Source organism: Hoplias malabaricus, chromosome X2 (genome assembly GCF_029633855.1).
Source record: "Hoplias malabaricus isolate fHopMal1 chromosome X2, fHopMal1.hap1, whole genome shotgun sequence".
Taxonomy (NCBI): Eukaryota; Metazoa; Chordata; class Actinopteri; order Characiformes; family Erythrinidae; genus Hoplias; species Hoplias malabaricus.
The window spans coordinates 29225035-29246984 of NC_089819.1; the positions used below are offsets into that span (position 1 = coordinate 29225035).

The 21950-nt window shown below is 46.2% G+C and overlaps 1 protein-coding gene across 2 annotated transcripts in view; it reads left to right on the forward strand.

Annotated features, from left to right (window-relative positions):
* The window catches only part of LOC136677437 (atrial natriuretic peptide receptor 3-like), a 40134-nt gene that overhangs the window by 5958 nt on the left and 12226 nt on the right, over positions 1-21950 (forward strand). For both annotated transcript variants that reach the window (XM_066654956.1, XM_066654957.1), the window contains exons 2-3: positions 10749-10871; positions 12961-13136. In XM_066654956.1, the coding sequence (XP_066511053.1) occupies positions 10749-10871; positions 12961-13136 (299 nt within the window). The remainder of the gene's footprint in view (positions 1-10748; positions 10872-12960; positions 13137-21950) is intronic.

Genomic DNA, 21950 nt, shown 5'->3' on the forward strand with positions numbered 1-21950 from the left:
GAGCAGAAGCTCTGGTTTTTAGCCGTTTTCACTCTGTTCTCTTTCTTCTCCGTTCTTGTTTTCTCCATTTTTACTCAGTGCTCTTATTTCTTTGTGCTCTCACATAAACGAGGGTCCAGCGCTGTGATTGGACAAACTCAGACGAGGGGGCAGGGCTATTCTAAAGTCTCTGCACTTGACGTCAGAAGTGGAGCAGAATCAGTGGCTTGTTTTAAACAGTGTTTTCTGACTCAGGCAGAGATTAGTCACATTAGTCAATTAGTTTGTACGTGCAGTAACAGTTTTTTATTTTTTGTCTCATTTAAGGGATGAATAAATGTAATTTGTTATTGAATATTTAGAGTATTAAATGGAGTAGTTTAACTATGAAAATGGAGTCACAGATAAAAGCTGAGGGCCCTGTTCTATAGCAGTAACCCTGATGTTACACTTACACAACACTGAAATGGACAAGTCCCTGTGTTAAAGTGTACTCAGTATTTTGATGGATGTATTACACTTATGTCAGAGACTTAATAATAGAATAGAAGCCCTCCCACTCATAACTCCCATCACACACTGTTCACAGAGAGCCCACTGCCCACTCAGACAGGGTGATCTCCCATAATGCACCTCTCCTACTACAGCAGCACAGGGCGAGAGCAGTCAGCAACACAACATTCAGCACCATCTCTGCAGTTAGAATCATGAGAAAGGCATCGTCCCTCACACACACACACACACACACACACACACACACGCAAACACACACACACACACACACACACACACACGCAAACACACACACACACACACACACACACACACACACACGCAAACACACACACACACACACACACACACGCAAACACACACACACACACACACACACACACACACGCAAACACACACACACACACACACGCAAACACACACACACACACACACACACACACGCAAACACACACACACACACACACACACACACAAACACACACACATCCCTGTGGACAGTTTCACACACTCACCAAGTCACAATCACACATTCAATTTTAAATCTCCATCTTTGTCTCTTAACTCACTGTCCGTTCTCTCAGCTCCACTCACTGTACAGAATCACTTCAGTTCTACCCTTTCCCCCCTGTTCTTCAGTGCTGCAGTGACACTGACGTGGTGGTGGTGTGTTAGTGTGTGTTGTGCTGGTGTAGAGTGGATCAGACACAGCAGTGCTGCTGGAGTTTTTAAACCCTCAGTGTCACTGCTGGACTGAGAGCTGTGCACCAAGCCGACAACGTCCACTGATGAAGGACTAGAGAACGACCAACTGCAGCGCCGTTCAAATCATACCTTCTCTGTAGGGGTCCTGACCTGGGTAGATACATAGAGGTGGCTTTAATATTATGGCTGATCTGATCTGTTTGTCTTCACCCAGTCGTCAGGAACTGATTAAGAGTCAGTAATTCAGTTATTTACCTGCGTCCATCCGGGGCAGGGTCTGGTTCTGTGCCTGTGTCTCTTCCTCTCCTCCCTCCTCCTCCTCCTCCTCATTCACCATTAGTGCTGTGACTTACAGAGGATGAGTGAATGAGTGCATGAACAAACGACACAGCACTCATCGTCTTTCATGTACTTTCTTGTGGTCAGGCACTGAATGGACTCTTAAAATGAGTGAAATCTGCTACTTCAGGATGCACCCGTTGTGGACAACGACATTCACATCTGAATAAATACAGATGTCAACGCCAAGCAGGCACATCTGCTTACTATGAAAAAAATATACCAATATTGACATAATGAGGTTTTTTCAAGTGCGTCTTCTAAAGGATGCTCTGGATCGTTGGCTAGAGAAGTGTAATTGTGATTTATATACAGTGCTGGAAATAACTGCGATACATGATGTTATTGTCATTTTAAGACCACTGATATAATGATTATATAACAGCATAGTGATGCAGTTTCACTCCTTTAAAGAGCAGTGAACTTTTAGCAATAACATCCATTCATCCATTATCTGTAACCGCTTATCCAATTCAGGGTCACAGTGGGTCCAGAGCCTACCTGGAATCATTGGGCGCAAGGCGGGAACACACCCTGGAGGGAGCGCTAGTCCTTCACAGGGCAACACACACTCACACATTCACTCACACACTCACATCTACGGACACTTTTGAGTCGCCAATCCACCTACCAACGTGTGTGGAGCGCGGGAGGAAACCGGAGCACCCGGAGGAAACCCACACAGACACAGGGAGAACACACCACACTCCTCACAGACAGTCACCCGGAGGAAACCCACGCAGACACAGGGAGAACACACCACACTCCTCACAGACAGTCACCCGGAGGAAACCCAAGCAGACACAGAGAGAACACACCACACTCCTCACAGACAGTCACCCGGAGGAAACCCACGCAGACATAGAGAGAACACACCACACTCCTCACAGACAGTCACCCGGAGTGGGAATCGAACCCACAACCTCTAGGTTTCTGAAGCTGTGTGACATTGTTATTAATAATATTCAGACATTGGAATTTAAATATAGAAAATGTTTAAATATCTGTCTGTGTCCAATGGAGAACATGTATCTGTGTTTGTGGATGTTTAGTTTACTACACAGCAAATTCACCAGTGTTAAATCAACCCTGTTAGTGTTAAATTAACACTATTAGCACAGGGGAAGTGACTGTGTACATCTTCTGAACACAGCAGCTGTCCTTCACACTCTGTCAAAATTTCTTGAAGAATGGACCAATAGAAATGCTCCAAAATGACTCTGAATAACATCTTTTTACATTCATTTCCATTGACAGTTTTCTCCTGGAAAATTACTCTTTTGGAGATACATGGTTTGATTTGGACAGTGATCGTAAATAAAGCCACTTTTTCAAATAAACCCACACATGTCTCCAGAACCGAGCCCGGAGAAAACCCTAGAACAGGACAGAACATGCTCATGATGTTTATAATTATGTAAAAAACACTGAGGTCAGACACAAATTACTGAGGAAATTGCCATATATTGTATGATAAGTTTATGATGTAAGTGTGGTGACAGGGTCAGGGAAGCCCCCGGTGTTGGGCCGTGGAGTATGAACCGGTTCCTTCAGGATGAGACCCGTGCTGTGGTTGCTGGATGCAATCATCTCCTCGCAGCAGTGTTCCTAGTGTATCTAAAGTAAATACTTCACAGAAGAGAAAGGACTGTGGGCTACTGGGATTAACTGGCCTTTAATACCCAGGTCAGAGCGAACAAGGAAGCGGGGTCTCGGGCCCCTGGCCTTGCAGCGTGTATCTGAAGGATATGAGAGGGTCAGTGCAGTGCAGTCAGTGTCCAGTTACTGATTAATGACTGCCCTTCTTTCCCGTTGAGCGCCGCTCCACTGTAGTTTCTCACCGAGAGATTGACATCAGTGTGAAGTGGGTGAGCAAGGCCATTGATTGTGGACCTCGCTCCTAGTTAAGAGCGTATGTATGGAATGTTTAACTCTTCATCTTAATCACAAGCCCGAGCAGATCGACGTGCACCTCCCTCTCGGCCCGAGACAAGGTGAAAGGGGATGTCGTCGCTGGGCCGGGCTCCAGCTCCTGTGACGTCGGATTTGATTCAGAAAGCGCTGAAGTGATGGGGTTATCGCCATCGCAGTGTGTTTTTTAACCTTCACCTTGAGTGTAATCAATTCAAATATGACATTATTTATAGATTTATTATTTATTAATTACAGATAATACTTCAGCTAACCCTAAATACATATATAATGAGTAAACATTACAAATATAAATATAATATATATATAATAACATACATAAAGCACTATACAGAAATAATAAAAAAAATATAAATATAAATACAACCACATTCATTCATTTATTCATCACACCCTGAAAGGGGCGCTTGTCCTTCACAGGGAGACACACACTCAGACAGAATGTGTACAGAAATGAATAAATCTGCGTGGGTTTCCTCCGGGTCACTGTCTGTGAGGATTGTGGTGTGTTCTCCCTGTGTCTGTGTGGGTTTCCTCCGGGTGACTGTCTGTGAGAAATGTGGTGTGTTCTCCCTGTGTCTGCGTGGGTTTCCTCCGGGTGAATGTCTGTGAGGAGTGTGGTGTGTTCTCTCTGTGTCTGCGTGGGTTTCCTCCGGGTGACTGTCTGTGAGGAGTGTGGTGTGTTCTCTCTGTGTCTGCGTGGGTTTCCTCTGGGTGACTGTCTGTGAGGACTGTGGTGTGTTCTCCCTGTGTCTGCGTGGGTTTCCTCCGGGTGACTGTCTGTGAGGACTGTGGTGTATTCTCCCTGTGTCTGCGTGGGTTTCCTCCGGGTGACTGTCTGTGAGGAGTGTGGTGTGTTCTCCCTGTGTCTGCGTGGGTTTCCTCCGGGTGAATGTCTGTGAGGATTGTGGTGTGTTCTCCCTGTGTCTGCGTGGGTTTCCTCCGGGTGACTGTCTGTGAGGAGTGTGGTGTGTTCTCTCTGTGTCTGCGTGGGTTTCCTCCGGGTGACTGTCTGTGAGGACTGTGGTGTGTTCTCCCTGTGTCTGCGTGGGTTTCCTCCGGGTGACTGTCTGTGAGGACTGTGGTGTGTTCTCCCTGTGTCTGCGTGTGTTTCCTCCGGGTGACTGTCTGTGAGGAGTGTGGTGTGTTCTCCCTGTGTCTGCGTGGGTTTCCTCCAGGTCACTGTCTGTGAGGATTGTGGTGTGTTCTCCCTGTGTCTGTGTGGGTTTCCTCCGGGTGACTGTCTGTGAGGACTGTGGTGTGTTCTCCCTGTGTCTGCGTGGGTTTCCTCCGGGTGACTGTCTGTGAGGAGTGTGATGTGTTCTCCCTGTGTCTGCGTGGGTTTCCTCCGGGTGACTGTCTGTGAGGATTGTGGTGTGTTCTCCCTGTGTCTGCGTGAGTTTCCTCCGGGTGACCCTCTGTGAGGAGTGTGGTGTGTTCTCCCTGTGTCTGCGTGGGTTTCCTCCGGGTCACTGTATGTGAGGATTGTGGTGTGTTCTCCCTGTGTCTGTGTGGGTTTCCTCCAGGTGACTGTCTGTGAGGACTGTGGTGTGTTCTCCCTGTGTCTGCGTGGGTTTCCTCCGGGTGACTGTCTGTGAGGAATGTGGTTGTGTTCTCCCTGTGTCTGCGTGGGTTTCCTCCGGGTGACTGTCTGTGAGGATTGTGGTGTGTTCTCCCTGTGTCTGTGTGGGTTTCCTCCGGGTGACTGTCTGTGAGGAGTGTGGTGTGTTCTCTCTGTGTCTGCGTGGGTTTCCTCCGGGTGCTCCGGTTTCCTCCCACGCTCCAAAAACACACGTTGGTAGGTGGATTTGAGAAGTGTCAGTGAGTGAGTGTGTGAATGTGTGAGTGTGTGTCGCCCTGTGAAGGACAGGCACACCCTCTAGGCTGTGTTCCCTCCTTGTGATTTCGGTTAGGCTCATACAATGAATGAATGAATAATTAATATATTTACAATTTAAAATAAGCAGATGATTGCAGATGTTGAAAGATTTCTGTGAAGATTTGATTGCATCAGTGAGAGTCAAATCATCAGTGAGAGCATGTGCTGATGTTGGATGATTAGCTCTAGACCACAGGCCCCACTCCATCTGTTCCCAAAGGCATTGGATGGTGCTTGATTACTCCAGAGAACAGTGTTCTGTGGCCTGGGGGTCCGGTGTTGAACGTGGAGACCCTAGTGTAGCTTCTTGGTTCATTTTAAAACCAGTTGGAGATGCTCACTTTATACACGAGGTGTGATCTCTGTGTGGAGAAGACGCAGGACGTTTGAGGACAGGGGACGTGGAGTCTGGTGGCTCTGAAAATCCGTTCAGCTGATCTTAATCAATCTTCCGTGCAAACTGAATCCCAGCCTTGTTCAGAGAAACCTGCAGAATTTTGCTCTGGATCTAGTCTCCAGCTCTGGTTCAGACTCACCTGACCCAGTTAATCAAGGCCATAAGGAGCGTCTGAAGATTAGATCCAGGTGTTAGAGCATAACAGAGCACATCTGGCCACCACTGCTCAAAGATTCTTTAAATCCAGCCACATAACTACTGTCTGACTGCTGCGAGTTCAGCAGGTTATTGATTATATGAGTGTGACATGCACTCACCCAGTCACACTCACTCACCCAGTCACACGCACTCACCCAGTCACAAACACTCACCCAGTCACACTCACTCACCCAGTCACACGCACTCACCCAGTCACACGCACTCACCCAGTCACAAACACTCACCCAGTCACACACGCACTCACCCAGTCACACACACAAACCCAGTCACACGCACTCACCCAGTCACACACACTCACCCAGTCACACTCACTCACCCAGTCACACGCACTCACCCAGTCACACTCACTCACCCAGTCACACTCACTCACCCAGTGGCACACACTCACCCAGTCACACACACTCATCCAGTCACTCAAACACTTACCCAGTCACACACACTCACCCAGTCACACGCACTCACCCAGTCACACACACTCACCCAGTCACACGCACTCACCCAGTCACACACACTCACCCAGTCACTCACACACTCACCCAGTCACACACACTCACCATAACAACAACCTGAAATATCTTGAAACTACTTTATATACCATAGCAATGGCCTTGCAACACTGTAGCAACCACATAGCAACAACCTGGAATACCATAACAAACACCCGGTGTAAATAGACATTATTATCAAAATGTTTCTGAAAATATTTCAGCTTTTCAGACACTGTGAGTTTCCTCTCCTGAGATTAAACAGCCTGTCCCTGTCTACTCCACACTGCTGCCTTTCTGCGTCAGGGCCTTGCTGTGAACACATGAACTGGGGGTCTCTAACCGTACACTGGGAGTCTGTACAGTGATATTACCTGCATGCATTCACAACACTACACTTTTAAAATCAGCCACTCCCCCACTCCCTCCCCACCAGACAAACTGTGGCACCCCTGCTGTAAGTGTGCCATGTGTTGCCCCTCGCATTCCTCAGCTCATTTGTAACTAGCGTCAGTGGGAAAATCCAGATTTCTGAAATATTGCTGGCTGGGGCTGCACCCCATGGACTGGTCAGAGAGTGGACACAGGGCCGCAGTGTTACAGCACACGCCGTAATTAAAGCTGCCATAGAGTAGGAGGACTGAGGTGAAGTGTGTCCCACTCAGCTGAGGATATTTCAGGCTCTACGCTACACTGACAGAGTTGTAGGGAATGTTCCAGCGCTCTGAATCTTCCTATTTATGGGACACCTCCAGGATTTTCTAAAAAAAACTTCAGTGTTTGCACGCTTGTTTGTTTGTTTATTTGTTTATTTTTCGCTCCATGGGAAAATATTTCGCACACCGTACACAGTGTCTGGTGGTAGCTCGGCCAAAAAATGAAGCTATTCTTCAGCTTTCACATGACATAATTTCTTAACACTTAAATTGTAGGTTTATGTCAGGGACCAGGTTTTGATAATTGAATGAGAATATACACAGTCCTCTCATAATAATATAACCACCTCCTTGTTTCTAAACTCACCGTCCATTCTCTCAGCTCCACTGACCACACAGGAGCACTTTGTAGTTCTACAGTTACAGACTGTAGTCCGTCTGTTGCTCTGCATACTTTATTACCCCCCTTCCCCCCTGTTCCTCAGTGCTCAGGACCCCCACAGAGCAGGTGTTATGTGGTGGTGGATCATTCTCAGCGCTGCAGTGACACTGACGTGGTGGTGGTGTGTTAGTGTGTGTTGTGCTGGTGTAGAGTGGATTAGACACAGCAGTGCTGCTGGAGTTTTTAACCCCTCAGTGTCTGGACTGAGAACAGTCCACCGACCAAAAACATCCAGCCGACAGCGTCCTGTGTCACTGATGAAGGACTAGAGGACGAGCGACACACACTGTGCAGCGACAGATGAGCTACTGTCTCAGACTCTACATCTACAAGGTGGACCAACGAGGGAGGAGTGTCTCACAGAGTGGACAGAGAGTGGACACAGGGTTTAAAGACTCCAGCAGCATACAATACATATATTGTAGGATAAGTCAATAATGTAAGTAGCGTTTTACTGTATTACAGTCTGCTATGTTGGCACTGTCCTAAATAACGGTCACTGTGTGTGATGGTGAGGTCAATAATCGGCTCAGAGAGATCCTCAGACTGAAAGAACAGCCTCCAACATCTCATCACTCCATCACTGCTCCTTTGGGCAGATTTTCTGACATCACTTCCCTGACAGTGAATATTGTGCTCGAGTTGTCTGTGGACACATGAGGTCTACTTCCACGCTGATGATGATTGTTTTTTTTAACGTGTCTCAAAAAGTAACCTTTAACATTTGTGATAGATTCATGGCCTGTAAAACCTTTTATGAGAGCGCTTTATTGTCCCAGCATTTCTGTCGTAAACATAATGAGAAAAGCCCGTCCGAACACATTTTCCTCATCAGAGAGCTGTAAAACCAGGGGAGTGCACATGTCCAGCGCTGCCAGGCAGAGCTCTGTGATACAGGCCTGCGTCTGGTGTCTGTTAACCCAGTCGCCATGGCAGCAGCCTCCAAAACCCATGGACCTCTGCTTTTAAAAACTGGTTTTTAAGTTTATAAAAATATTTAATGTTTATTTGAGTTTAAAAGCTCTAAAAATCACTGTCAGCTGTGGGGGAGCAGTAGCACCAGGGAGCAGCTAGACCCCTGTTAGCATGGGTTTGGATGTCCCTGCAGTGGAAGAGAGCTGGTGTGTGAAACAGTCCACAGGTGTGAGTGTGTGAGTGACTGTGTGAGTGTGTGTATCTGTCTACAGGTGTGAGTGTCTGAGTGACTGGGTGAGTGTGTGAGTGACTGGGTGAGTGACTGGGTGAAACTGTCCACAGGTGTGAGTGTGTGAGTGGCTGTGTGAGTGTATGTATCTGTCTACAGGTGTGAGTGTGTGAGTGACTGGGTGCGTGTGTGGAACTGTCCACAGGTGTGGGTGTGTGTGTGACTGGGTGAGTGTGTGAGTGACTGGGTGAGTGTGTGAAACTGTCCACAGGTGTGAGTGTGTGAGTGACTGAGTGAGTGTGTGTAACTGTCCACAGGTGTGTGTGTGTGTGTGACTGGGTGAGTGTGTGAAACTGTCCACAGGTGTGGGTGTGTGAGTGACTGGGTGAGTGTGTGAAACTTTCCACAGGTGTGTGTGTGTGAGTGACTGGGTGAGTGTGTGAAACTGTCCACAGGTGTGTGTGTGTGTGAGTGACTGGGTGAGTGTGTGAAACTGTCCACAGGTGTGAGTGTGTGAGTGACTGGGTGAGTGTGTGAAAATGTCCACAGGTGTGAGTGTGTGAGTGACTGGGTGAGTGTGTGAAACTGTCCACAGGTGTGAATGACTGGGTGAGTGTGTGAAACTGTCCACAGGTGTGTGTGTGTGAGTGACTGGGTGAGTGTGTGAAACTGTCCACAGTTGTGTGTGTGTGAGTGACTGGGTGAGTGTGTGAAACTGTCCACAGGTGTGAGTATGTGAGTGACTGGGTGAGTGTGTGAAAATGTCCACAAGTGTGAGTGTGTGAGTGACTGGGTGAGTGTGTGAAACTGTCCACAGGTGTGAGTGACTGGGTGAGTGTGTGAAACTGTCCACAGGTGTGAGTGTGTGAGTGACTGGGTGAGTGTGTGAAACTGTCCACAGGTGTGAGTGTGTAAGTGACTGGGTGAGTGTGTGAAACTGTCCACAGGTGTGAGTGTGTGTGTGACTGGGTGAGTGTGTGAAACTGTCCACAAGTGTGAGTGTGTGAGTGACTGGGTGAGTGTGTGAAACTGTCCACAGCTGTGAGTGTGTGAGTGACTGGGTGAGTGTGTGAAACTGTCCACAGGTGTGTGTGTGTGTGTGAGTGACTGGGTGAGTGTGAGAAACTGTCCACAGGTGTGTGTGTGTGTGACTGGGTGAGTGTGTGAAACTGTCCACAAGTGTGAGTGTGTGAGTGACTGGGTGAGTGTGTGAGTGACTGGCTGAGTGTGTGAAACTGTCCACTGGTGTGAGTGTGTGAGTGACTGGGTGAGTGTGTGTAACTGTCCACAGGTGTGGGTGTGTGTGTGACTGGGTGAGTGTGTGAAACTGTCCACAGGTGTGAGTGTGTAAGTGACTGGGTGAGTGTGTGAAACTGTCCACAGGTGTGAGTGTGTGAGTGACTGGGTGAGTGTGTGAAACTGTCCACAGGTGTGTGTGTGTGTGTGAGTGACTGGGTGAGTGTGTGAAACTGTCCACAGGTGTGAGTGTGTGAGTGACTGGGTGAGTGTGTGAAACTGTCCACAGGTGTGTGTTTGTGTGTGAGTGACTGGGTGAGTGTGTGAAACTGTCCACAGGTGTGAGTGTGTGAGTGACTGGGTGAGTGTGTGAAATTGCACAGGTGTGAGTGTGTGAGGGACTGGGTGAGTGTGTGAAACTGTGCACAGGTGTGAGTGACTGGGTGAGTGTGTGACACTGTCCACAGGTGTGAGTGACTGGGTGAGTGAGTGAAACTGTCCACAGGTGTGAGTGACAGGGTGAGTGTGTGAAACTGTCCACAGGTGTGTGTGTTTGAGTGACAGGTTGAGTGTGTGAAACTGTCCACAGGTGTGAGTGTGTGAGTGAGTGTTTGAGTGTGTGGAACTCTCCACATTTGTGAGTGTGTGAGTGACTGTGTGTATGTGTGTGAGTGTGTTAGGACTGGGTGAGTGTGTGAAACTCTCCACAGGTGTGAGTGTGTGAGTGGGTGGTTACAGAAGACAAATGAAGGAATGAAGGGATGAAAGGGTTATCTCCTGTGTCTCAACACTCACCCAGTTTGTGTTTCTTTTTCTTCACAGTGGTGATCATGTGCCTCCAAGCAGATACTGTGAGAGAAGTCATGCTCATGGCTCATAGTCAAAGATTAACCACCAGCGACAGACTCTTCTTCAACATCGAGCTCTTCAACTCCACGTCCTACGGTAACACTCACAAACTCATATCTCCACTTTGGTTCAGCGTTCTGATAACTAGGTGTGTAACGATGCACTCGACACACACTTCGATTCTTCGGTGGTAGAGTGTAGTGGCCAACACTGCTACTGTACATACAACAGATGGGTTCTGCACCAGTAGGTGGTACTTTACCTTGGGCAGGACTTCTTACACAGCATTAACCCACACCTGTAAAGGTGATTTTCCACACCATGGTGCCTACTGTACTTAGATATACACAGTTTTTTATATTTTGGTCCTGGTTCTGGAAGCGGGTTCTTGTTTAGTGGCTATTCTCTCGTGGTTCAGAGCGAGTCGAGTAGGGATTAAACCGTGGCGTGTAAACCTTGCAGAGCGCTGATTGCTCCTTGGATCGGTGGCCGACGAAAGAATCCAGCGAGAGCTGGACGCTGCAACAAGGAAGGAACAAACTCTACTGATCTGTCTGAACTGATGACGGAGCTGTGTTCAGTCCCAAACAACAACAACACGCCAATACACCATGAGTAAAAACTGCTTAACGTTACCACTGCCGTTGTTGTGGTTTCCAGTGTTACCGACTACATTTCGGGTGGTGGGGAACTGTGGTAGGGGAAAAATGAACCACGGACCAAACAGAGAGTAGAGGCTGGTAGTGTACGTACCACGCAGTGGAAACACGTCATAACAAGAATTATAGTTTTAAGGTGCTCTGGATAAGAGAGTCCATTTCCCATGCTGCATTGTGATACCTCTACATTGTCACAGTTTTGTATTGTGGTTTTTACAATGCCTGATCACACCCCTAATGATTACTGACTTTATCAACACAGTCAAGATGTTCTCTGCTCAATAGAGATTGCATTCAAAGGCTGCAGGCTCCAAAACACTAGGCTCAGCAGAGCAGCAGCTCTAGATGTTCCACTGTAGTAAAGAAGAGATCCTGAACCCACTATTATTCTAGACATTATCTCGCTCTGGGGTTGAGGCAGTCGATAGGATTCAAAACATCGTCTGTGTGTATTTCACCTCTGTTTCAGCTCACGGTCATTTATAATTCTCATACAGTATTTGTGCTCAGCTCCCAACCGTTTATTACCAGAAATATTGTCAAATAATTTCATTTGGCACCGTGACCCTGAACTTAATTAAGTTTAAAAGAAGATGATGATGATGATGATGATTTTATCTCTTCGAAACTGGCATCAACAAACCTGCACATGAGCCAGAATTAGCAGGAAAAGGCTAATATATTCTAATTTCATATTAAGAAAGTTGGGACAGGGGTCTAAGCACAACTGACCTGGTGTTGTTGGATGATCTCTGCTCTGTGTACTAGCACGGGTGGTTATCAGCTGATGTGACAGATCTGGGCAATGTGCCTTCTCCTCCAGAGCATTACTTTGCTCTGTTGCGTTAGTGTTTGTATGAAAAGAAGCTGTGGGTTTCCCTCGTGTCCCAGAGGAAGCATGTGTTTACCCCGCCCTCTTGAGGCAGCTGGCACTGTGTGTGACTGAGGGGGCGACTCAGTAATGAGGGGAACCAGTGAACTCAGGAGGTCTTTTGGTAGGACTTCTGTGCGAATTAATCCCCCTCGGCCGAGATAAGTGTGGACAAAGGAGGAGAGAATTAAGAGGAGTGTTCAAGTTTGTTTGTCACAGTGGAAGTTGTGGGAATATACCGTACTGACTGAAGGGGACGAGACTGGGTGTGGTCCATCTCCCAAAATTTCATTATGCCATAACTGCACTTGTGGAGAAAGTTTGGTGAAAAGTTAATATATAGAAAAAATGTAACAGTAAATTTAAAAAAGAGGAGTTGGGATAGAGTAGTGGCTAATATTGCTGCCCTACGTGTGGTAGACTAGGGTTTGATTCCCAACTGAGGCAAGAGCACCATGCCACACTAGTAAAAGTCCTTGGGCAAGACTCCTAACACACCTATACTTTGGCACTTGCCTCCATCTGTAACTTGATTAGCCTACAGTACACACATTGAAAATGCACATCAACCAACAAAGAAACAAACCTGCAATGTACTCAGTGCTGTTTTACCTGCTGTGATTGGTTCATGCAAATTCAAAGTGTTATTTCCCAGGGGATGGATCCTGGAGGAGAGGAGATAAACTGGATGATTACGCCAAGGAAGCATACTCTTACCTGCACACCGTGACCCTGCTGAGGTCCACAAAGCCGGAGTTTGAAAAGTTCACGATAGAGATGAAGAAATCCCAGCAGAAGGCAAGTGGTGACGTCTGTGAAGACTGCAGTGATGTACGTAAGTCTTGGACATGTAACGGTGTAGTGCTGCTGTTGAATAGCGAGCCCAAATAGCTGTGAACGGCCCGAATGTGGCACATTGCTGTCTGGGAACGGTCAGCTACATTTTGTTTACAATTTGTTCTAAATTCTGGAGCATTGTTGTTTAAAAATGGTACGAGAAAAAGCGTTTCAGACAAAAAAATTCAATTTCCTTTAAAGTGTTGAGAGATGAGTGGGTTGTGAGTTAAATCGAGCCGTTAAGAACTTTACTATTGATTATTGCAATATAATGCAGTACATTAACATACACGACAATACACAAGTCTCATGTCATTGTTAAGTATATGTTAATGATGTGGTTTTATTTGACAATGGTAACAGAATAAGAGAATATGAATATTCTTTATTGTTATTTTGTAATTGTGTCATTGTAAATTTTTTTAAAGGTTACATACCTCTTCTCCACAGTGGAACACATTTCTGGGTCTTAATGAAATGTCTGTGACCTGTTTTGGTCAAAATTCCACATGGATTAAACCCCACATGCACATACTCCCTCTGTCTGAACAGCACTGTTCAGCTTCTCGCTGTTCACCCCGACCCCGAGCGCACAGCAGTGAGGAGCGAGGAGCAGAAGCTCTGGTTTTTAGCCGTTTTCACTCTGTTCTCTTTCTTCTCCGTTTTTACTCAGTGCTCTTATTTCTCCGCGCTCGTTGTGTCTGTTTTGCTGAGTTTAACCTCGTCTTTGTGCTCTCACATAAACACGGGTCCAGCGCTGTGATTGGACAGACTCAGACGAGGGGGCGGGGCCATTCTAAAGTCTCTGTTCTTGATGTTGTTTTCTGACTATTGCAGCTCACAGAAAACAAACAAGGGGGTCTTCTTTCACAGTGTGTGGGTTGGTGGACTCCAGATCCGCACATTAATGTGAAAATGCATTGAAAGTATTTTTTTTAGAACTTGTGTCATTTAGTAATCATTTGGGGACAAAGGACATTAATGAATTTAGATTTTAAAGATCTGCTGTGCTTTCATTTATCCTTTCATCTTTACTCAAAAACTTCTGTTTAGTTTTTTGCTGCTTGATCGGTACATACAGTGATTTCCCTAGAGGTCCTGAATCTTTAAATTTGCACTTATTACACTTGGGGATTTGGGGACTTTGACCCATCCTGGCTCTTAAAGGACTAGGCCTTTAGTGGATGCTGCTTTTATACTCAAACATGATTACATCACCTGCAACTTTTCACAGTGTTTCTAATCCTCGGTCCCAACAGAGACAGGTCTGCATTTGCATATTGTTGCTGTCCAAAGATAAACAGGTGTCTCCCATTAGTTTAGTACATCATTTGAACACAGCAGCTGTCTATCACACTGTGTGAAAATTTCATGGAGAATGAACCAATAGAAATGCTCCAAAATGTTTTTACTTCCATTAAAAATTCATTCTCAGATGTTTCTTACTCCTGTAAAGTTACTATTTTGGACTTACACCTTTTTCTTCGGACACTGTTGAGAGACTGAAACCAACTGAAGATTACAGCTGTGAACTAGACCGTCCTTTCTAACAATTCTCCCTCCACCTCTCCTTCACTTCCCCTCAGACTTTTCCCCGTGTGTAAGTGGCTTGTGGCAGAGCCTCGGATTCAGTGTGAGAGCTGGCTCGTGAGAGAAAGGCTGAATGAGGAACCTGGACTCAGTAAAGTGTCGGTATGAGGCTCTCAGTCTCTCAGGGACTGGACTGCAGAGCTGAGCTCTTTTGTCTGTGGCTCGTCAGCGCTCTCTGAAAAGCTGTCAGTGGTTTGTCAGCGGGGGCGGTGGGAGCTGTCATGTCCAAACACACAGACGTTGATAAATGGACTCTGCAAGGTTAATAGGCTCAGCGGGTTCCTGCCATTTTCCACCAGCTCAGTTGCCCCCTCAACACAGGCCAGAGAAGGCAGGAGGTGGTCTCCAGTCAGGGATACTTTGCTGAGGTTAGTGTCCTTAAGAACCACAGTCAGAATCTGAGGGCATTCTGCGAGATTCTGACGTTGTAGTTCCAGTCGTTCTGGATCATAAACATAACAAAAATTCCTTGTTCTGTGCTCGTGCACATTAATGTGAGGATCTGGAGTCCACCAACCCACACACTGTGAAACAAGACTCCAGTCAGTTTTCTGTGTACTGCAGAAAACCTAGAATAAAACGTTCTGATTCTGCTCCACGTCTGAGGTCAAGTGCAGAGACTTGAGAACGGAGAAGAAAGAGAACTGAGCAAAAACGGCTAGAAACCAGAGCTTCTGCTCCTCGCTCCTCACTGCTGTGCGCTCGGGTCGTCTCACGATCATTTAAAGGAACGAGGCTGAACGAGGCCATTCTGAACAGGGCTGTTTAGACACTGCTGTGGGGTTGATCTTTATGGTATTTTCACCAGAGCAGGTCACAGATGTTTCGTTAAGAACCAGAACTGTGTTGCGCTGTGGGAAAATATGGGAGAAAATGTCTCCTCTTAATTCACTAATTTTTCACTAATTTCACTAATTATGAGGAGTGCTGCAAACGTTTGGACACAGTGTAAATTCGATCAGTGGCTGGTCCTATTGCAGCGTCTGATGGGTTTTGCTGAGTTTGGCGTTGTGCGGATGCATACCAAATGAGTGAGTGGCTGAAGAACGCTGGCTTTATTCATTAAGGAGGTGATACATTTTTTGGGATGGGCTTACAGTGGCTCATGTTCTTCTGGCTCTGGAGTGTGTTTTCAGGGCTTCATGTGCACTGCCAGGGAATGAAAACCTGGCCATTTGCACAGTACTCATCACATACGTAAACGTTGCAGGAGAAATGACGCTCTAATGCAGCTGAATGCTCCATTTTCTTCAGGGAAAACGGATTTTTTCCACATGCTGCTTTTTTCACTTGTTTTGAAGGTCTTCGTTTAGGATCAACATTCACTTTAGAATTTAAGGAGGATATTCCCTGCTTTTCCAAGGGTGAAGAAAATGAAACGTCTGTGACCTGCTATGGTCAAAACACCAAAAGGATCCAATTTCTCTGCACTCATTGTGTCTGTTTTGCTGCGTTTTACCTCATCTTTGCGCTCACACATGAACAAGGGGGCGGGGCCATTCTAAAGTCTGTAGCTGCGTTCTAAATCCTGGGCTAAGGCTGAACTCGACTGCATTTCTCAGCCGCTACGTCATAGAAGGCTGCTTCAATGTGAAGGGTCCTTCGCGTATGGCCTATAAATGCAGCCTACGTTCTAAGCGATTTCGAGGAGTCAACAGACGTATCCTTCATGGCCCACAATTCTCTGAGCAAGTATGGTGCGTTGGACAAAATAAACAATTCCTGGGTTCTGGGTTTTTTTTAGAAGTTTCAAGTGTAGAGTTTGTTTTCCCTGTAAGGTGTAAACATATTTGTCTCTGTACCATTTAATCAATAAGTTAATTACAGTAACATAGAGAGCCATTATTTCATTTAGTAGTATTTTATAATTAATTCCAGCTGAAATCTGAATGCTGACATTTGAGTATTTAAGGTTGAAGAATGAGTTTTAACAACATTAAATAATATTAAAACAGTAATATCTTGCAGAATAAAATTAATAAACAAATACAATCTATTTTAACCTACAGTCGTTAGCTCTTTGAGGCAGATCAGATCTTTCCAGTGATGTCCTTAGCCTCCATAGACCGTACCATTTGTGTGACCTAGGCTACTAACAAGGAGTATACATAGGACCGGCCTACTGAGGACACGTCCTACCTCGGCTGCAGCCTAGGCTTTGGAACTCAGCTTATGTACTCTATGTAAAATGTTGCAATAAGATTATTTCCTTTACCTTCCCCTTTATCTTTTTTAACAGCACTTCGCAGAACTCCCCCTACATTTATTTCATTACCAGCTCTTAAGTACCAAATATTTCAATTTCTTTTATTTGAAAAAAAACAAACAAACAAACAACACCCAGATGGCGCGTGGGCGTGAACAACCTCTGGCCGAGCCGCAGCAGTACTGGCCCAATGCTGGTGCTACATACCACATATGATCAAAAACAGGCCCACGTCTAATACACTCACTTGACCACATCACAAAACAGAGTAGACCCACTTCTCACCAAATGTGGTTCGAGAAGTGACCTCTGGCACCATGTGGCAGTAGTTTGGTGTTTATTTGGTTGGTGTATTGTAGTAGGTAACACAGTATGTGCCTGTCCCTCAGCCTAATGCTCCAGAACACTGCCTCTGAGACAGGAATAGAACTGTAATGCTGTAAATGTATGTGTTCAAAAAAGTTGTAGTGTTTTTGTGTAAAATATAATTGTAATTCAGAATTCAATCGTTCTCACACTATTTTGTTATTTTGTGGTAACTTTTGCATAGAATTAAGAACGACAATTTTCAATTTATAAATAAAAACCCTCTAAAAATGAGGGTTTAAGACGCTACATTCACAATCACTAACATCGAAATCGTCAGCTTTAAATCAGATAAAAAACAGAAATTACACATATTTTTGGATACAGTATTATCCCAAGAAAACGGAACAAATCAATCCGCATGCTCCAAAAATCCCAAAATCAACAGTGTCCATAGGTGTGAGTGTGTGAGTGAATGTGTCAGTCAGTAATGCCCTATGAAGGACTGGCGCCCCCTCCAGGGTGTGTCCCTGCCTTACACCCAGTGATTCCAAGTAGGCTCCGGACCCACTGCGACCCGGAATGGATTAGCGATTACAGACTGAATATGACTATGAATAAACGAATGAATGTTACACAAAAACACTTAAAAATGTATTTAATGCATTCAATAATACTCTTTAGTATAAAACCAGAACCCGAGTTTAGTGTGTCCACTCTCGGCCTGGGGCTTGTTTCTGTTCACCACAGGAGAGTCACTGCAGCAGGTTTCAGAAACACCTTCGATGTTTAGTCTCACAATTTACAAGTTGGTCTTGACTTCTGCTTCTTACAACTCATCCCCAAGTCGCGTTTGTATAAGAACCCGTCCTTTACTCAGTGCTGGTTCTTCTCTGCAGCTCCACATCCTTTCAGACCCAGTGTTCAGTTGCCTTTTCCACAGCCTGTGTATTTTTCAAAGCTTTAGTGAGAGCTGTTGTTTTCCTCAGGGGTGAGAGCTGGAGGAGCTGTGTATCTGAGGAGGACAAGTTTGGTGTCTAATAATTTGCATTCAGTAAATTCAGTGCCTGGCTTTGTTTTTCGTGCAGAAAGCGACAGGTCTGTGAAGGTCAGTGGTGTCGTCTCACTGGACGTTGGTCACACACTGAGAGACTGAGAGCTCAGGGCTGAGAGATGGAGATAAGGAACAAAGACTCTCACGTTCTGGCTCCAACAAAGCCCTGTGCCCACGCACCATCATAAAAAGACTTACACACACACACACTGATATACACACACTCAAACATAGTTACACAAGCAGAGACACATACATGTACATACACACATTCACACACACACACAACATTCCCTGCAGTCAATCCCTACTACACCCAACATCCTCAGAATGATTATTCCTCATCAGCACAAGGGGAGTGTCAGTTTTCTGACCCCCAGGAGGTGGATGTGTTGGGTTACTACACCCTCTCTGAACAACTCCACCCCCTGCTCCACCACCGCACATCCGTACTCCCCCCAGTCTGTTTTCTGTGAGCTGCCCAAGTCAGAAATCATGGGATAAAACGAGCCTTTCTGATTCTGTCAAGTGCAGAGACTTAAGAATTGCCCCGCCCCCTTATCTGAGTCTATCCAGTCACAGCGCTGGATGAGGTTAAACGCAGCAGAACAGATAAAACGAGCGCGGAGAAATAAGAGCACTGAGTAAAAACGGAGAAGAAAGAGAACAGAGTGAAAACGGCTAAAAAACAGAGCTTCTGCTCCTCGCTCCTCACTGCTGGGTCGGGGTGAACAGCAAGCGGCTCATTATCATTTAAAGGAACAGGTGCTGAAAGCAGGGCTGTTTACACAGGGGGAGAACACTGCTGTGGGGCAGGTCACAGATGTTTTATTGAGACCCAGAACTGTGTTCCACTGTGGAAACTGGGGAGAATATTTCTTGATATTCTTGAAAAGAATTCACTGGTCAGAGGTCCAGTCTGTCTTATACCTCGTGGTGGTCATTCACGGTGGTCCCTGCAGACAGCAGATAAACATAATTCCACCCAAGATTGCTTCTTTCCTCCGAGCCGTGGTCCAGCTCTTATCTCGTTGGAGATGTGCAGACAACTTTTTCTTGTTTGTTCTGGACCATTAAGCCGAGCTGAAGCCCCCTGGGGCCTGAACTGGCTTTGACACGTTGGCGAGAAAGAGACAAACAAAGGAAGTTACACACCCAGCGTTATTACGGACTGTCCATTCCACCTCATTCATCTGCAGCTGATAAACAGAGCAGGATATCACAGCGTCCGGGACAATCGCTGTCACACAAGGTCGACCCTCTCTGTACAACACATTCTCATCCCTCCTCAAGGACGGGCCTCTCTTTGTAGCTGGCCAAGTAAACACACTGGAACATGGGGCCATTGCCCATTGAGCCAATAGCAAGAGGACTATGTTTTTAACCCTCTGGGGTCTGAGGACTTGTTCTGGAGAGCAGCAGATCTTCTTAAACTCTCCTTTAAAGGCTCTTGATCTCCATCTGTAAATCGTCTAAACCCACACTCACAAAGACTTTTGGACACAGTATTGTCCCATCACAGATCCATCACAGTCTTCTGCAGCTTTTTCCTGATGAAGCTCAGAACGAATGCAGCCAAAAAAATCTTCACTCGCTGCTTTTTCAGGTTTCTGTTGAATAATATGAACGTTTTAAATTTTAAATATACACAACATTTACCATAAAATTATAAAAGAGCGAGCAGCAGGTAGTGTCTCTGTCACAGCTCCAAGGTCCTGGAGGTTGTGGGTTTGAGTCCCGCTCCGGGTGACTTTCTGTAAGGAGTGTGGTGTGTTCTCTCTGTGTCTGTGTGGGTTTCTTCCGGGTGACTGTCTGTGAGGAGTGTGGTGTGTTCTCTCTGTGTCTGCGTGGGTTTCCTCCGGGTGACTGTCTGTGAGGAGTGTGGTGTGTTCTCCCTGTGTCTGCGTGGGTTTCCTCCGGGTGACTGTCTGTGAGGAGTGTGGTATGTTCTCTCTCTGTCTGCGTGGGTTTACTCCGGGTGACTGTCTGTGAGGAGTGTGGTGTGTTCTCTCTGTGTCTGCGTGGGTTTCCTCCGACGCTCCAAAAACGTTGATAGGTGGATTGGCGACTCAAAAGTGTTTGTAGGTGTCAGTGTGTTTATTGACCTGTGAACGACTGGCGCCCCCTCCAGGGTGTGTTCCTGCCTTGCGCCCAATGATTCCAGGTAGGCTCTGGACCAGCCACGACCCTGATAAGGGTTACAGACAATGAATGAATGAATTAATATCAATATCTCTGTAAAGACACATCATACAGCACGGGGAAGTCTGAGATGGTGACAATGATCTATTTCATCTCCAGCAGGAGCGAATATCTAGGAAGCAAATAAGGGAGACACTTTCACAGTGGCCAATCAAAAACCAGCACCACATTATGCTCAGTTCTCATTGGTTATCATCACATCACTTCGCTCCTAATTTACTCCACTTTAGTTTGTTGTATCCCTGACTCCACCCACTTTGCATCAGCAACAATCGCTCCACCTCCTTTCGCTGGAAATCGCCAGCTCTCATTGAAAGTGAATGTACCGGTAGCTTTTCCGTGTCACGTCTTTGTTGGTATGAAAGCCTGAACATGGCGGGGGCCGGGTTTCTCTGGCGAACATGGGAACTGAGTAGGAAATGAGACCTGACACAGTGAGTTTGTTTGAGAACAGCAAAACAAGAATAATTTGTTAATAATTTGAGTAAATAAATTACATAGATCTTTCCTCACTGCTGGCAGCATGAAATGTAATATTCTTACCGTAAAATGACATCTTCAAAACCATTGTGATGATCCACTGAGCTGTCACAGGGAAATGGAGCCTCTGCTGTTACTACTCTGGGTAGAAACTGCACTATGTAACTTTTGGATCTGATTTGGACTGGGTCCGTCCACAACCTCTAAGATGAGTTGAAATAATGTTTGTGATTTAAAACTGATCATTCAACATCAGTCGTCTGACCAATGCTGACATGGCTGAATGCCATCATATCCTCACAGCAATGTTCAAGCATCTACTGTAAAGCCTTCTCAGAAGAGTAGAAGCTGTTACTGCAGCATGAAGGAGGCATACTCATCGTTAATGCTCTTTATTTTGAAGAGATATATAACGAGCTGGTGTCCACTTTGGTCATAGAGTTCATTTCTGGAGAAACATGGGGCAGGTCCAGTGCCGAGGGCTTTACACCCCTCTGGCCAACGCTTGGCATTGAGCTTCCATCAGCATATATCCTGCAGCCACAGGAGGCGTGAGAGTGTTTCTGTTGGTAAAGTAAGTCACCCTGAGAGACCGCTTCTCTGAAACAGGGCTCAGACTGTGAGGCAGCAGAGAATAAATCCAGGAGCAGGAGAGGGGTCTCATCTCATTCCAGAGAAGACGTCACCCTCATGGTTTACCTCTCTCTCTCTCTCTCTCTCTCCTCTGACACTAAAGCTGTAGCTCTGTGTGGTCTTCATCTTCACGGCTGGTTTCTCCTGACCCCCAACACTTAGCCACTTGTATGTTACACACAGCTCCGTGATGGATTTCCTCTTTTCAGAGAGGATTCCCAGGCTCATGCCCAAAGAACCTAAGATGTTTCCCGTCCAGAACCTCTGCCAACCTGCCGTCTGTTCCAAACACAAGCGGGAGGGGACATACCCCTCTCCACTCTTTCTTTCTGTCTTC